The 17883-nt window shown below is 42.9% G+C and overlaps 1 protein-coding gene across 1 annotated transcript in view; it reads right to left on the bottom strand.

Moving 5' to 3' along the window:
• LOC109878039 (glycine receptor subunit alphaZ1-like) overlaps nucleotides 1-17883 on the bottom strand; it is a 90985-nt gene that overhangs the window by 35777 nt on the left and 37325 nt on the right. The window contains exons 5-6 of the mRNA XM_031789593.1: nucleotides 15875-15942; nucleotides 5463-5686 (exon numbers count right to left, since the gene is read on the bottom strand). Coding sequence (XP_031645453.1) covers nucleotides 5463-5686; nucleotides 15875-15942 — 292 coding nt within the window. The remainder of the gene's footprint in view (nucleotides 1-5462; nucleotides 5687-15874; nucleotides 15943-17883) is intronic.

The following is a 17883-nucleotide window of genomic DNA, read 5'->3' as shown; positions in this document are numbered from 1 at the left end:
TCCTGCTTGCCGGGCACGTGAACCTCATCCCCAAACACCTTCCTGCTTGCCGTGCACGTGAACCTCATCCCCAAACACCTTCCTGCTTGCCGTGCATGTGAACCTCATCCCCAAACACCTTCCTGCTTGCCGGGCACGTGAACCTCATCCCCAAACACCTTCCTGCTTGCCGGGCACGTGAACCTCATCCCCAAACACCTTCCTGCTTGCCGTGCACGTGAACCTCATCCCCAAACACCTTCCTGCTTGCCGTGCACGTGAACCTCATCCCCAAACACCTTCCTGCTTGCCGTGCACGTGAACCTCATCCCCAAACAGACTGGCTGCATCTCCATGCTATTGTTCATACCGCGAGTATAGAAAAACATCTATAGAAGAGGCAGCCATTCATGCTTCAACCTAGACGACTGCTGTTACTTATATCTTGAGATACATGTAGGTAGGAGAGGAGCAGGTCTATTGGTTGCATTGCATTCATAGTTTACTTATACCGCAGTGTGACATCATCACCGTTACACGACAAATGTTATTTATAAGGATTCTTTTTTTTCAATCAGAAAAGACACTGAGGCAGTTTCTCTTTAACGAGGGGTCAGGTGAGAATCAAAGACACTGAGGCAGGTAGGATCAAATACACTGAGGCAGGTTCTCTTTAACGAGGGGTCAGGTGAGAATCAAAGACACTGAGGCAGGTTCTCTTTAACGAGGGGTCAGGTGAGAATCAAAGACACTGAGGCAGGTTCTCTTTAACGAGGGGTCAGGTGAGAATCAAAGACACTGAGGCAGGTAGGATCAAATACACTGAGGCAGGTTCTCTTTAACGAGGGGTCAGGTGAGAATCAAAGACACTGAGGCAGGTAGGATCAAATACACTGAGGCAGGTTCTCTTTAACGAGGGGTCAGGTGAGAATCAAATACACTGAGGCAGGTTCTCTTTAACGAGGGGTCAGGTGAGAATCAAAGACACTGAGGCAGGTTCTCTTTAACGAGGGGTCAGGTGAGAATCAAAGACACTGAGGCAGGTAGGATCAAATACACTGAGGCAGGTTCTCTTTAACGAGGGGTCAGGTGAGAATCAAAGACACTGAGGCAGGTTCTCTTTAACGAGGGGTCAGGTGAGAATCAAAGACACTGAGGCAGGTTCTCTTTAACGAGGGGTCAGGTGAGAATCAAAGACACTGAGGCAGGTTCTCTTTAACGAGGGGTCAGGTGAGAATCAAAGACACTGAGGCAGGTTCTATTTAACGTGGGGTCAGGTGAGAATCAAAGACACTGAGGCAGGTTCTCTTTAACGAGGGGTCAGGTGGGAATCAAAGACACTGAGGCAGGTTCTCTTTAACGTGGGGTCAGGTGAGAATCAAAGACATTGAGGCAGGTTCCCTTTAACGAGGGGTCAGGTGAGAATCAAAGACACTGAGGCAGGTTCTCTTTAACGCGGGGTCAGGTGAGATCAAATACACTGAGGCAGGTTCTCTTTAACGAGGGGTCAGGTGAGCTCAAAGAGATCTAATGGGTTCATTTGATGGTGTCAAGGTAAGATACGAGAAGGCCTCTTCTCATTGCCTTCCCATGGCTGTTTATAAGGATCCAATTCCTCTCTGTCTGTCCAAGGGTTGAATACTAGGCTTGATAACAGATCAAATACATTGCAAAAATGCTTGCATTTAAAGTCGATCACTTTTGTTGTTATGTGGATGTTAATATCTGTTTTGTTTCCACCGTAAGCAATATAATCTGTCAGCCATAGGCCATGCACCGGATAGACATTCATCTGTCAGCTATAGGTCTAGCACCGGATAGACATTCATCTGTCAGCTATAGGTCTAGCACCGGATAGACATTCATCTGTCAGCTATAGGTCTAGCACCGGATAGACATTCATCTTTCAGCTATAGGTCTAGCACCGGATAGACATTCATCTGTCAGCTATAGGTCTAGCACCGGACAGACATGAATCTGTCAGCCATAGGTCTAGCACCAGACATTCATCTGTCAGCTATAGGTCTAGCACCAGACATTAATCTGTCAGCCATAGGTCTAGCACCAGACATTCATCTGTCAGCTATAGGTCTAGCACCGGATAGACATTCATCTGTCAGCTATAGGTCTAGCACCGGATAGACATTCATCTGTCAGCTATAGGTCTAGCACCGGATAGACATTCATCTGTCAGCTATAGGTCTAGCACCGGATAGACATTCATCTTTCAGCTATAGGTCTAGCACCGGATAGACATTCATCTGTCAGCTATAGGTCTAGCACCGGACAGACATGAATCTGTCAGCCATAGGTCTAGCACCAGACATTCATCTGTCAGCTATAGGTCTAGCACCGGATAGACATTCATCTGTCAGCTATAGGTCTAGCACCGGATAGACATTCATCTGTCAGCTATAGGTCTAGCACCAGACATTCATCTGTCAGCTATAGGTCTAGCACCGGATAGACATTCATCTGTCAGCTATAGGTCTAGCACCAGACATTCATCTGTCAGCTATATGTCTAGCACCGGATAGACATTTATCTGTCAGCTATAGGCCTAGCACCAGATAGACATTCATCTGTCAGCTATAGGTCTAGCACCTGATAGACATTCATCTGTCAGCTATAGGTCTAGCACCAGACATTCATCTGTCAGCCATAGGCCTAGCACCAGATAGACATTCATCTGTCAGCTATAGGTCTAGCACCGGATAGACATTCATCTGTCAGCTATAGGTCTAGCACCGGATAGACATTCATCTGTCAGCTATAGGTCTAGCACCAGATAGACATTCATCTTTCAGCTATAGGTCTAGCACCAGACATTCATCTGTCAGCTATAGGTCTAGCACCGGATAGACATTCATCTGTCAGCTATAGGTCTAGCACCGGATAGACAATCATCTGTCAGCTATAGGTCTAGCACCAGACATTAATCTGTCAGCTATAGGTCTAGCACCGGATAGACATTCATCTGTCAGCTATAGGTCTAGCACCAGATAGACATTCATCTGTCAGCTATAGGTCTAGCACCGGATAGACATTCATCTGTCAGCTATAGGTCTAGCACCGGATAGACATTCATCTTTCAGCTATAGGTCTAGCACCAGACATTCATCTGTCAGCCATAGGTCTAGCACCAGACATTCATCTGTCAGCTATAGGTCTAGCACCAGCCATTCATCTGTCAGCTATAGGTCTAGCACCGGATAGACAATCATCTGTCAGCTATAGGTCTAGCACCAGACATTAATCTGTCAGCTATAGGTCTAGCACCGGATAGACATTCATCTGTCAGCTATAGGTCTAGCACCGGATAGACATTCATCTGTCAGCTATAGGTCTAGTACCGGATAGACATTCATCTGTCAGCTATAGGTCTAGCACCTAATAGACAATCATCTGTCAGCTATAGGTCTAGCACCGGATATACATTCATCTGTCAGCTATAGGTCTAGCACCGGATAGACATTCATCTGTCAGCTATAGGTCTAGCACCGGATAGACATTCATCTGTCAGCTATAGGTCTAGCACCGGATAGACATTCATCTGTCAGCTATAGGTGTAACACCGGATAGACATTCATCTGTCAGCTATAGGTCTAGCACCGGATAGACATTCATCTGTCAGCTATAGGTCTAGCACCGGATAGACATTCATCTTTCAGCTATAGGTCTAGCACCAGACATTAATCTGTCAGCTATAGGTCTAGCACCTGATAGACATTCATCTGTCAGCTATAGGTCTAGCACCGGATAGACATTCATCTGTCAGCTATAGGTGTAACACCGGATAGACATTCATCTGTCAGCTATAGGTCTAGCACCGGATAGACATTCATCTTTCAGCTATAGGTCTAGCACCAGACATTCATCTGTCAGCTATAGGTCTAGCACCGGATAGACATTCATCTGTCAGCTATAGGTCTAGCACCGGATAGACAATCATCTGTCAGCTATAGGTCTAGCACCAGACATTAATCTGTCAGCTATAGGTCTAGCACCGGATAGACATTCATCTGTCAGCTATAGGTCTAGCACCAGATAGACATTCATCTGTCAGCTATAGGTCTAGCACAGGATAGACATTCATCTGTCAGCTATAGGTCTAGCACCGGATAGACATTCATCTTTCAGCTATAGGTCTAGCACCAGACATTCATCTGTCAGCCATAGGTCTAGCACCAGACATTCATCTGTCAGCTATAGGTCTAGCACCAGCCATTCATCTGTCAGCTATAGGTCTAGCACCGGATAGACAATCATCTGTCAGCTATAGGTCTAGCACCAGACATTAATCTGTCAGCTATAGGTCTAGCACCGGATAGACATTCATCTGTCAGCTATAGGTCTAGCACCGGATAGACATTCATCTGTCAGCTATAGGTCTAGTACCGGATAGACATTCATCTGTCAGCTATAGGTCTAGCACCGGATAGACATTCATCTGTCAGCTATAGGTCTAGCACCTGATAGACATTCATCTGTCAGCTATAGGTCTAGCACCGGATAGACATTCATCTGTCAGCTATAGGTCTAGCACCGGATAGACATTCATCTGTCAGCTATAGGTCTAGTACCGGATAGACATTCATCTGTCAGCTATAGGTCTAGCACCGGATAGACATTCATCTGTCAGCTATAGGTCTAGCACCTGATAGACAATCATCTGTCAGCTATAGGTCTAGCACCGGATATACATTCATCTGTCAGCTATAGGTCTAGCACCGGATAGACATTCATCTGTCAGCTATAGGTGTAGCACCGGATAGACATTCATCTGTCAGCTATAGGTCTAGCACCGGATAGACATTCATCTGTCAGCTATAGGTGTAACACCGGATAGACATTCATCTGTCAGCTATAGGTCTAGCACCGGATAGACATTCATCTGTCAGCTATAGGTCTAGCACCAGACATTCATCTGTCAGCTATAGGTCTAGCACCAGACATTCATCTGTCAGCTATAGGTCTAGCACCGGATAGACATGCATCTGTCAGCTATAGGTCTAGCACCAGACATTCATCTGTCAGCTATAGGTCTAGCACCGGATAGACATTCATCTGTCAGCTATAGGTCTAGCACCGGATAGACAATCATCTGTCAGCAATAGGTCTAGCACCGGATAGAGGTCTAGCACCGGATAGACATTCATCTGTCAGCTATAGGTCTAGCACCGGATAGAGGTCTAGCACCAGATAGACATTCATCTGTCAGCTATAGGTCTAGCACCGGATAGACAATCATCTGTCAGCAATAGGTCTAGCACCGGATAGAGGTCTAGCACCGGATAGACATTCATCTGTCAGCTATAGGTCTAGCACCGGATAGAGGTCTAGCACCAGATAGACATTCATCTGTCAGCTATAGGTCTAGCACCGGATAGAGGTCTAGCACCGGATAGAAGTCTAGCACCGGATAGACATTCTGAGAAACTAAGAAGAAAAGAGGAAGGTACAACAAGAAAATAATAGCATACCGAATACTATACAATACGTTCCCATTTTTTGAAATCCTTAGTAGTTTGTTGTCAGTCGTAACCTCATGGAAATTGGCGCCTTTTTCGTTGGCGAAGAACAAATCAGGTTTCCAGATAGAGTCCAACATAGACGGGTCCAGGTCGAGAGAGTCATCGGGGTATTCACTATAGGCCAGCCTGGGGTCGTTCCATTGCTGCCTCAGGAAGATATTCACTCTGTAGTCCTGGGGAGAGAACAGTTAAATGTCAATCAGTGCATCAGATTGTCAGAGAAAGACCTAGGTGTGTCAGTGCATTGTATAGCCAGGACTCAGGGGGAGGTTTGATTGATTGATTGGCTGGTTTGCTTGTTTGTTTAATTTAATAATTGATTTCTGGGTTAAAGGATTGACATGGGGATTTCAAGGCCATCAGACTGTTTATTTATTTATTTTTATTTCACCTTTATTTAACCAGGTAGGCTAGTTGAGAACACCTTTATTTAACCAGGTAGGCAAGTTGAGAACAAGTTCTCATTTACAATTGCGACCACCACTAACAGTGGCTGCTGCCAACATACTGACTCAACTCCAGCCACTTTAATAATTCAAAAAATGATGGAAAAATGTATCACTAGCCCCTTTAAACAATGCCACTTAATATAATGTTTACATACCCTACATAACTCATCTCATATGTATATACTGTACTCTATACCATCTACTGCATCTTGCCATCTTTATGTAATACATGTATCACTAGCCACTTTAAACAATGCCACTTAATATAATGTTTACATACCCTACATAACTCATCTCATATGTATATACTGTACTCTATACCATCTACTGCATCTTGCCATCTTTATGTAATACATGTATCACTAGCCCCTTTAAACAATGCCACTTAATATAATGTTTACATACCCTACATTACTCATCTCATATGTATATACTGTACCATCTACTGCATCTTGCCTATACCGTTCTGTACCATCACTCATTCATATATTTTGATGTGCATATTCTTCATCCCTTTACACTTGTGTGTATAAGGTAGTAGTTGTGGAATTGTTCGGTTAGATTATTTGTCGGTTATTACTGCATTGTCGAAACTAGAAGCACAAGCATTTCGCTACACTCGCATTAACATCTGCTAACCACGTACGTGTATGTGACAAATAAGATTTGATTTGGTTTCCAATTCTTTCGACCTAAAAGAAAAACCTATGCATTTGTATTGAATAAAGCTTAGTTAAACTAAAGATTCTATATTAGACGTTATTGGACTTTCCATGTGTATATTGTTTATGCAAATCAAGCCTGTCTGAACAGTAGCAGCATTCTTAAGCTCGGAGCTAAATAACGGTCCTGGTGGTTCATGGTGTCCTTTAGAAAACACATATAGCCCTTCAATAGAGCTGTGGCCTTTAGCCACGACAGTCCACCGTAATTGTCAATTATTCTAGAGACGAGGCTGTAACGTAGCGAGGTATGACAGCAGGTGACCTTTCCAATGGCAATCAGCCACAACATTAGAAATATGTTTTCTAGAAATGATCTCACAACACACAGATACACCTGTTTTGTTATTATGGGAATTTTGTTGGAAAATAAAATGAGTTTTTACGGAACAATGACTATGATTACAGAATGAGGTCTAGTCTGACTATGATTACAGAATGAGGTTAAGTCTGACTATGATTACAGAATGAGGTCTAGTCTGACTATGATTACAGAATGAGGTTAAGTCTGACTATGATTACAGAATGAGGTCTAGTCTGACTATGATTACAGAATGAGGTTAAGTCTGACTATGATTACAGAATGAGGTCTAGTCTGACTATGATTACAGAATGAGGTCTAGTCTGACTATGATTACAGAATGAGGTTAAGTCTGACTATGATTACAGAATGAGGTCTAGTCTGACTATGATTACAGAATGAGGTCTAGTCCGACTATGATTACAGAATGAGGTTTAGTCTGACTATGATTACAGAATGAGGTCTAGTCTGACTATGATTACAGAATGAGGTCTAGTCTGACTATGATTACAGAATGAGGTTAAGTCTGACTATGATTACAGAATGAGGTCTAGTCTGACTATGATTACAGAATGAGGTCTAGTCTGACTATGATTACAGAATGAGGTCTAGTCTGACTATGATTACAGAATGAGGTCTAGTCTGACTATGATTACAGCATGAGGTCTAGTCTGACTATGATTACAGAATGAGGTCTAGTCTGACTATGATTACAGAATGAGGTCTAGTCTGACTATGATTACAGAATGAGGTTAAGTCTGACTATGATTACAGAATGAGGTTAAGTCTGACTATGATTACAGAATGAGGTTAAGTCTGACTATGATTACAGAATGAGGTTAAGTCTGACTATGATTACAGAATGAGGTCTAGTCTGACTATGATTACAGAATGAGGTTAAGTCTGACTATGATTACAGAATGAGGTTAAGTCTGACTATGATTACAGAATGAGGTCTAGTCTGACTATGATTACAGAATGAGGTCTAGTCTGACTATGATTACAGAATGAGGTCTAGTCTGACTATGATTACAGAATGAGGTTAAGTCTGACTATGATTACAGAATGAGGTCTAGTCTGACTATGATTACAGAATGAGGTTAAGTCTGACTATGATTACAGAATGAGGTCTAGTCTGACTATGATTACAGAATGAGGTCTAGTCTGACTATGATTACAGAATGAGGTCTAGTCTGACTATGATTACAGAATGAGGTCTAGTCTGACTATGATTACAGAATGAGGTTAAGTCTGACTATGATTACAGAATGAGGTTAAGTCTGAATATGATTACAGAATGAGGTTAAGTCTGACTATGATTACAGAATGAGGTTAAGTCTGACTATGATTACAGAATGAGGTTAAGTCCGACTATGATTACAGAATGAGGTCTAGTCTGACTATGATTACAGAATGAGGTTAAGTCTGACTATGATTACAGAATGAGGTTAAGTCTGACTATGATTACAGAATGAGGTCTAGTCTGACTATGATTACAGAATGAGGTCTAGTCTGACTATGATTACAGAATGAGGTCTAGTCTGACTATGATTACAGAATGAGGTTAAGTCTGACTATGATCACAAAATTAGGTCTAGTCTGACTATGATTACAGAATGAGGTTAAGTCTGACTATGATTACAGAATGAGGTCTAGTCCGACTATGATTACAGAATGAGGTCTAGTCTGACTATGATTACAGAATGAGGTTAAGTCTGACTATGATTACAGAATGAGGTCTAGTCTGACTATGATTACAGAATGAGGTTAAGTCTGACTATGATTACAGAATGAGGTCTAGTCTGACTATGATTACAGAATGAGGTTAAGTCTGACTATGATTACAGAATGAGGTCTAGTCTGACTATGATTACAGAATGAGGTCTAGTCTGACTATGATTACAGAATGAGGTTAAGTCTGACTATGATTACAGAATGAGGTCTAGTCTGACTATGATTACAGAATGAGGTCTAGTCCGACTATGATTACAGAATGAGGTTTAGTCTGACTATGATTACAGAATGAGGTCTAGTCTGACTATGATTACAGAATGAGGTCTAGTCTGACTATGATTACAGAATGAGGTTAAGTCTGACTATGATTACAGAATGAGGTCTAGTCTGACTATGATTACAGAATGAGGTCTAGTCTGACTATGATTACAGAATGAGGTCTAGTCTGACTATGATTACAGAATGAGGTCTAGTCTGACTATGATTACAGCATGAGGTCTAGTCTGACTATGATTACAGAATGAGGTCTAGTCTGACTATGATTACAGAATGAGGTCTAGTCTGACTATGATTACAGAATGAGGTTAAGTCTGACTATGATTACAGAATGAGGTTAAGTCTGACTATGATTACAGAATGAGGTTAAGTCTGACTATGATTACAGAATGAGGTTAAGTCTGACTATGATTACAGAATGAGGTTAAGTCTGACTATGATTACAGAATGAGGTCTAGTCTGACTATGATTACAGAATGAGGTTAAGTCTGACTATGATTACAGAATGAGGTTAAGTCTGACTATGATTACAGAATGAGGTCTAGTCTGACTATGATTACAGAATGAGGTCTAGTCTGACTATGATTACAGAATGAGGTCTAGTCTGACTATGATTACAGAATGAGGTTAAGTCTGACTATGATTACAGAATGAGGTCTAGTCTGACTATGATTACAGAATGAGGTTAAGTCTGACTATGATTACAGAATGAGGTCTAGTCTGACTATGATTACAGAATGAGGTCTAGTCTGACTATGATTACAGAATGAGGTCTAGTCTGACTATGATTACAGAATGAGGTCTAGTCTGACTATGATTACAGAATGAGGTTAAGTCTGACTATGATTACAGAATGAGGTTAAGTCTGAATATGATTACAGAATGAGGTTAAGTCTGACTATGATTACAGAATGAGGTTAAGTCTGACTATGATTACAGAATGAGGTTAAGTCTGACTATGATTACAGAATGAGGTCTAGTCTGACTATGATTACAGAATGAGGTTAAGTCTGACTATGATTACAGAATGAGGTTAAGTCTGACTATGATTACAGAATGAGGTCTAGTCTGACTATGATTACAGAATGAGGTCTAGTCTGACTATGATTACAGAATGAGGTCTAGTCTGACTATGATTACAGAATGAGGTTAAGTCTGACTATGATTACAGAATGAGGTCTAGTCTGACTATGATTACAGAATGAGGTTAAGTCTGACTATGATTACAGAATGAGGTCTAGTCTGACTATGATTACAGAATGAGGTTAAGTCTGACTATGATCACAAAATTAGGTCTAGTCTGACTATGATTACAGAATGAGGTTAAGTCTGACTATGATTACAGAATGAGGTCTAGTCCGACTATGATTACAGAATGAGGTCTAGTCTGACTATGATTACAGAATGAGGTCTAGTCTGACTATGATTACAGAATGAGGTCTAGTCTGACTATGATCACAAAATTAGGTCTAGTCTGTCTGTGATTACAGAATGAGGTCTTCATAGACCTTTTCATTATTTAAAATAGCAGTAATCTAGATTCTTAACACACAGGTGGAATATGAAAATATTCCCCCAACAAAGGATACAATATAAGAGTGGAGGCTGTCATACAATTATCTCCCAGGGCAGTTAGGTAATTTCACATTATGGCAAAACATCTTCTGTTTTTCACGAGAAGTGACTGAAAGTTTTAACATAGTGTGACCAACTGGTTTCAAACACGGGTCTCCTACACGAGAAAAGAAGATCAGGTCAGGAGCCAACAACACAACACTGCAGGTCCCAGTCTGGCTCTAACCCAACCTCTGCTACAACAGTCTGATTATGAACCATAGAGTATACTGTTGGATTAGAAAGCATAGAGTTGTCTCACACATTCCTCCATCATCATCAGCAGCAGCAGCAGAAGCCATGGGTGAACTCACTCTCTCAGACATGTTGGGTGTGATTTCTCTTAGCTAACAGATTTACGGCAACAGCATAGCACCCAATCCATAATACAATTTTACCCGAAAGCCAAATATACTCCTTCTCTGAGTCCTGACTGTGACATATTTGATTTTTTTTAAAGATTTTTTTTGCTATGTAGTCTAATGTGACTTAGGTCTGCATGGAGCAACACCCAACCATCTCCAACAACTGCCTGTAACAAACAAACATCAGGACTTTGGGATTTATGCGTTCACTCTCTAGCCTCCGGAAGAAAGAGAATGAAAGAGCAGCAGGCTAGGAATGAGTCTCAAATCGCATCCTATTCCCTACATAGTGCACTACTTTTGTACAAAGCCCCTGAGCCATGGTCAAAGAATAGCCTGTCATTTGGGACTCAGGCTAGCAGAGCTAATTAAATAGCCTCTGGCTTTTCCCCTGGGTGTTGTAGCTTTAAAGCCGGGTAAACAATTAGATGGTGGTAGACCACAGAGGACCTCAGGTTCCTTTTGTGGACCAGGAGCCAGCATGCATCCCAAATGGTACCCTATACCCTACATAGTACACTACTTTTGACCAGAGTCCACCCTATACCCTACACAGTACACTATTTTTGACCAGAGTCCACCCTATACCCTACACAGTACACTATTTTTGACCAGAGTCCACCCTATACCCTACATAGTACACTACTTTTGACCAGAGTCCACCCTATACCCTACACAGTACACTATGTTTGACCAGAGTCCACCCTATACCCTACATAGTGCACTACTTTTGACCAGAGTCCACCCTATACCCTACATAGTACACTACTTTTGACCAGAGCCCACCCTATGTAGAGAAAATGGTGCCACCTGCGACTAAGACTCAGTCGGATCATTACACGAAACATTGTTCTCACCAGCCCTATGAACACTAAAGATTTATTGATGGCATTCTCTTTAGTTTCACCTCCCCACATCCCTTATTCCATTTCTTTCTCAAATAGCATTCAGACAGAGAGAGACAAAAAGAGAGAGACAGACATAGAGAGAGAAAGACAGAGAGACAGCGAGAGAGAGAGAGCGAGAGAGAGAGAAAGAGAGAGACAGACAGAAAGAGAGAGAGAGAAAGAGAGAGACAGACAGACAGAAAGAGAGAGAGAGAGACAGACAGAGAGACATACAGACAGACAGACAGACAGGGGGAGAGAGAGACAGAGAGAGGGAGAGAGAGAGAGAGAGAGAGAGAGAGAGAGAGAGAAAGAGAAAGAGAGAGACAGACAGAAAGAGAGAGAGAAAGAGAGAGAGAGAGAGGGAGAGAGAGAGAGAGAGACAGAGAGAAAGAGAAAGAGAAAGAGAGAGAGAGGGAGAGTGAGAGAGAGAGAGAGAGAGAGAGAGAGAGAGAGAGAGAGAGAGAGAGACAGAAAGAGGGAGAGAGAGAGAGGGAGAGGGAGAGAGAGAGAGAGAGAGAGACTAGGGGAGAGAGAGATAGAGAGAGGGAGAGAGAGAGAGAGAGAGAGAGAGAGAGAGAGAGAGAGAGAGAGAGAGAGACTAGGACTTGGAGGAAAGGCATCCGGATCAATTCCACTGAGCGTAGAGGGAGAAAAAGAGTGGAACATTTGTTCTGCGTGAGGAGGTTGTGCAGTCTGCAGCAGTTTTAGTTGCTTGCTCTACTAACTCTACTGATACGTCTCCCCCAAGGAGACTTGGCATGGAGACTAGACACTAAGGCCTGGGCCATCCCAGCCCATCCCATCTCAACCCAGTTCATCCCAGCCCATCCCATCCTCGCACATCCCATCCCATCTCAACCCATTCCATCCTAGCCCATCCAATCCCAGCCCCTCCAAACCCATCCCATCCCATCCAGCCCCTCCAAACCCATCCCATCCCAGCCCCTCCAAACCCATCCCATCCCATCCCAGCCCCTCCAAACCCATCCCATCCCATCCCAGCCCCTCCAAACCCATCCCATCCCAGCCCCTCCAAACCCATCCCATCCTATCCCAGCCCCTCCAAACCCATCCCATCCCATCCCAGCCCCTCCAAACCCATCCCATCCCATCCCAGCCCCTCCAAACCCATCCCATCCCATCCCAGCCCCTCCAAACCCATCCCATCCCATCCCAGCCCCTCCAAACCCATCCCATCCCAGCCCCTCCAAACTCATCCCATCCCATCCCAGCCCCTCCAAACCCATCCCATGCTTTATTTGTCCTGCTCTGAGCTCTCTGAGACCCTTAAATATGTTGACATTATGGTTGGAGAAATTAAATGATGACAATGAGGTAGGAAGGATCTGTCATCAGGGCCTGTTTGAATTCCATACTATGTAAATGAGTGCCTCCAGATACATAGAGAGTCAACCTATTGTTTCTATAACTGCAAGTCAGTCCTTGACTGTATTTGACTGTACAGACAGGGATTTCCATCAGAGGACACATTGATCTGATACCTGTTATTTACTGGGTACAGACTGGTTGAATCAACGTTGAATTGACATCAGTACCCAGTGGGTTGGGTCTGTTTCTATGATCTTATTTTTATAAAAACAATAATTTAACAGTTATCTAACTAGGCAAGTAAATTAAGAGCAAATTCTTATTTACAATGATGGCCTACCAAAAGGCAAAAGGCCTCCTGCGGGGACGAGGATTGGGATTAAAAATAAATACAATAGAAATATAGGACAAAACTAGCACCCTATATCACAACTCTACTATCTGTCTCCATGTTGATCTACTGTCCTTCTGTCTCCATGTCCTTCTGTCTCCATGTTGGTCTACTGTCCTTCTGTCTCCATGTCCTTCTGTCTCCATGTTGGTCTACTGTCCTTCTGTCTCCATGTTGGTCTACTGCCCTTCTGTCTCCATGTTGGTCTACTGTCCTTCTGTCTCCATGTCCTTCTGTCTCCATGTTGGTCTACTGTCCTTCTGTCTCCATGTCCTTCTGTCTCCATGTTGGTCTACTGTCCTTCTGTCTCCATGTTGGTCTACTGTCCTTCTGTCTCCATGTCCTTCTGTCTCCATGTTGGTCTACTGTCCTTCTGTCTCCATGTCCTTCTGTCTCCATGTTGGTCTACTGTCCTTCTGTCTCCATGTTGGTCTACTGTCCTTCTGTCTCCATGTTGGTCTACTGTCCTTCTGTCTCCATGTTGGTCTTACTGTCCTTCTGTCTCCATGTTGGTCTTACTGTCCTTCTGTCTCCATGTTGGTCTTACTGTCCTTCTGTCTCCATGTTCTTCTGTCTCCATGTTGGTCTACTGTCCTTCTGTCTCCATGTCCTTCTGTCTCCATGTTGAGCTACTGTCCTTCTGTCTCCATGTCCTTCTGTCTCCATGTTGGTCTACTGTCCTTCTGTCTCCATGTCCTTCTGTCTCCATGTTGGTCTACTGTCCTTCTGTCTCCATGTTGGTCTACTGCCCTTCTGTCTCCATGTTGGTCTACTGTGCTTCTGTCTCCATGTTGGTCTTACTGTCCTTCTGTCTCCATGTTGGTCTTACTGTCCTTCTGCCTCCATGTCCTTCTGTCTCCATGTTGGTCTACTGTCCTTCTGTCTCCATGTTGGTCTACTGTCCTTCTGTCTCCATGTTGGTCTACTGTCCTTCTGTCTCCATGTTGGTCTACTGTCCTTCTGTCTCCATGTCCTTCTGTCTCCATGTTGGTCTACTGTCCTTCTGTCACCATGTTGGTCTACTGTCCTTCTGTTTCCATGTTGGTCTACTGTCCTTCTGTCTCCATGTTGGTCTACTGTCCTTCTGTCTCCATGTTGGTCTACTGTCCTTCTGTCTCCATGTTGGTCTACTGTCCTTCTGTCTCCATGTTGGTCTACTGTCGTTCTGTCTCCATGTTGGTCTACTGTCCTTCTTCTGTCTCCATGTTGGTCTACTGTCCTTCTGTCTCCATGTTGGTCTACTGTCCTTCTGTCTCCATGTTGGTCTACTGTCCTTCTGTCTCCATGTTGGTCTACTGTCCTTCTGTCTCCATGTTGGTCTACTGTCCTTCTGTCTCCATGTTGGTCTTACTGTCCTTCTGTCTCCATGTTGGTCTACTGTCCTTCTGTCTCCATGTTGGTCTACTGTCCTTCTGTCTCCATGTTGGTCTTACTGTCCTTCTGTCTCCATGTTGGTCTACTGTCCTTCTGTCTCCATGTTGGTCTTACTGTCCTTCTGTCTCCATGTTGGTCTACTGTCCTTCTGTCTCCATGTTGGTCTACTGTCCTTCTGTCTCCATGTTGGTCTACTGCCCTTCTGTCTCCATGTTGGTCTACTGTCCTTCTGTCTCCATGTCCTTCTGTCTCCATGTTGGTCTACTGTCCTTCTGTCTCCATGTTGGTCTACTGTCCTTCTGTCTCCATGTCCTTCTGTCTCCATGTTGGTCTACTGTCCTTCTGTCTCCATGTTGGTCTCCATGTCCTTCTGTCTCCATGTTGGTCTACTGTCATTCCATCTACATGTTGATATACTGTCCTTCAAACAACATATATTTCACCTCATTGTCTTTTTATAGATATCCTAGACCTCTTGATCTACTATCTTGATAAATAATCGACAAACAACTGATTATTTTATAATACCTAATAGATATGTATTCTTTCCAAAGATGAGTTTGAATGATGACCCCTTGAAGACATCTGAACAGTAGATATGAAGCCCATCTGAACTGAGTTTTGAATAGAGATTAAGTTCGATGAGGCAGATAAATATTATTCTAAATATTCAGGTCGAGGAGGCACTGCTTGTAATTCCAGAAGGAAACCGTTGGACACACTGCATATTAAGGCCATCGTTATTTAAATTAAATCACAATCTTGGAGGCATAGTTATGCAAGTCAAAATACTGTTGAAAATAAAAATGATTCAGTGTATCCTCACGTTAACTTCAAAATATCCATATCAACAGAAAGAAATGTACTTTATGTTGAAGGGTTTTTACATTGAAAAGGTAAACCCATTTGGACTCACCATTGTTGTTTCAGCGATGGACCCAAAACTGTTAATAAAAATGTTGCACGTTACGTTTACAGGAGGACCTGTAAAAGAATGAAAAATAAAAATGATTATTTTCTTATTTACAGAACTGTGAAACAAAAACCCCTCCTTGCAGACAGAAAACGTACTGAAAACACAGTCCTTCCACCTTGATTATACTGAAAACACAGTCCCTTCCACCTTGATTATACTGAAAACACAGTCCTTCCACCTTGATTATACTGAAAACACAGTCCTTCCACCTTGATTATACTGAAAACACAGTCCTTCCACCTTGATTACACTGAAAACACAATCCTTCCACCTTTATTACACTGAAAACACAGTCCTTCCACCTTGATTATACTGAAAACACAGTCCTTCCACCTTGATTACACTGAAAACACAGTCCTTCCACCTTGATTACACTGAAAACACAGTCCTTCCACCTTGATTATACTGAAAACACAGTCCTTCCACCTTTATTACACTGAAAACACAGAGTCCTTCCTCAATATGAATCATGTTAAGTAGTATATTGTGGAACACATAATACAATAGAATAGAATAAAATGTGCCATTTAGCAGATGCTTTTTTCCAAAGCGATTTCGTCTTTATGTACGTGCGATCCTGGGAATCTTCAGAGGGCCACAACGGAATTCCCCATAAGCCTGTAATATACTAGAACTGTAATATCACGTTGTAAACACACAGCGCTCCATGTTGACTGAGAGATTCTGAGAGTATCTCCACCCCCCCCCCCCCACCCCCAAAATGCTACGATCCTCAGAGACGCTCCTAGGTTGTTTCCAGACAACAGTGCCGAGTTCAGAACGAACAACACAGGGCTGAAGCGTGTCCGTTGAAGGCCGTATTACCTGCTTTTACAAACATACATATGATTACCCAGTGCCCGATGACAAAAGTTCCCTTTCAATGGGCTCAAAGGAGAAAGAACAGCAATGAGAACAAGTCCACCCCCTCAGGAAATAGGCAGATATTGGCTTTATGCGGTAAATCATGGTACCAAACCCCTCCTTAGGCGGTACCAAACCCCTCCTTAGGCGGTACCAAACCCCTCCTTAGGCAGTACCAAACCCCTCCTTAGGCGGTACCAAACCCCGCCTTAGGCGGTACCAAACCTCTCCTTATCGTCTGCACCTTCTACATAGAGCCGGAAAGACAACCCTTTTTTGGTAAATTAAAGGATTCTACATATTGTTTATATCAAAAAAAGAGTCCATAATTTTACTTTATTTTACAATACATCAAATTCGTGGGTCACAAAGGTATGGTAATATATATATATGATTACAGTATAATTGGACATAGTCACATGTCACAAGAGGACTACATTCCCTGAATATTTAAGGTCACATCCTGTACGCTTTAACACAAACAACCTCCGTGTTTAAGTTGACAAGCTTCCTCTAATACAGATGCCTGGTGGCTACAGTGAACTGAAGGCCTGGTGGCTACAGTGAACTGAAGGCCTGGTGGCTACAGTGAACTGAGGGCCTGGTGGCTAGTGCCTGGTGGCACAGACACACACACACACACACACACACACACGCACACACACACACACACACACACACACAGACACAGAGACACACACACACACACACACACACACAGACAGACAGACACACACAGACACACACACACACACAAACCTCAGGAGATGGAGAGCAAGAGGAAATCAGCAGGTTTTTACCCTGTAGCAAATATCTTGTTTTTTATGTACATCATCGAATTAAATTACTATCAATTAAGTAATCACAGGGCAAAATAAGTAAAGAAAATAAATCAATAATTAAGTCTAGTTTTATAGCATGAATGCTTGTGACAAACATAAGCCTGTAATCAACAATCAGCATACATTAATGATCCCACATTAAAATGTGCTACGATCTAAAACGTTTCACACTGAAAAGAGGAGGGGGAAAAGGAGAAAGAGGGGGAAAGAGGGGAGGAGAAAGAGGAGGAGAAAAGAGGGGGA

Source organism: Oncorhynchus kisutch, linkage group LG15 (assembly GCF_002021735.2).
Source record: "Oncorhynchus kisutch isolate 150728-3 linkage group LG15, Okis_V2, whole genome shotgun sequence".
NCBI lineage: Eukaryota > Metazoa > Chordata > Actinopteri > Salmoniformes > Salmonidae > Oncorhynchus > Oncorhynchus kisutch.
Note: the sequence above shows the minus strand (reverse complement) of the source record. Positions and strands in the feature narration are given on the sequence as shown.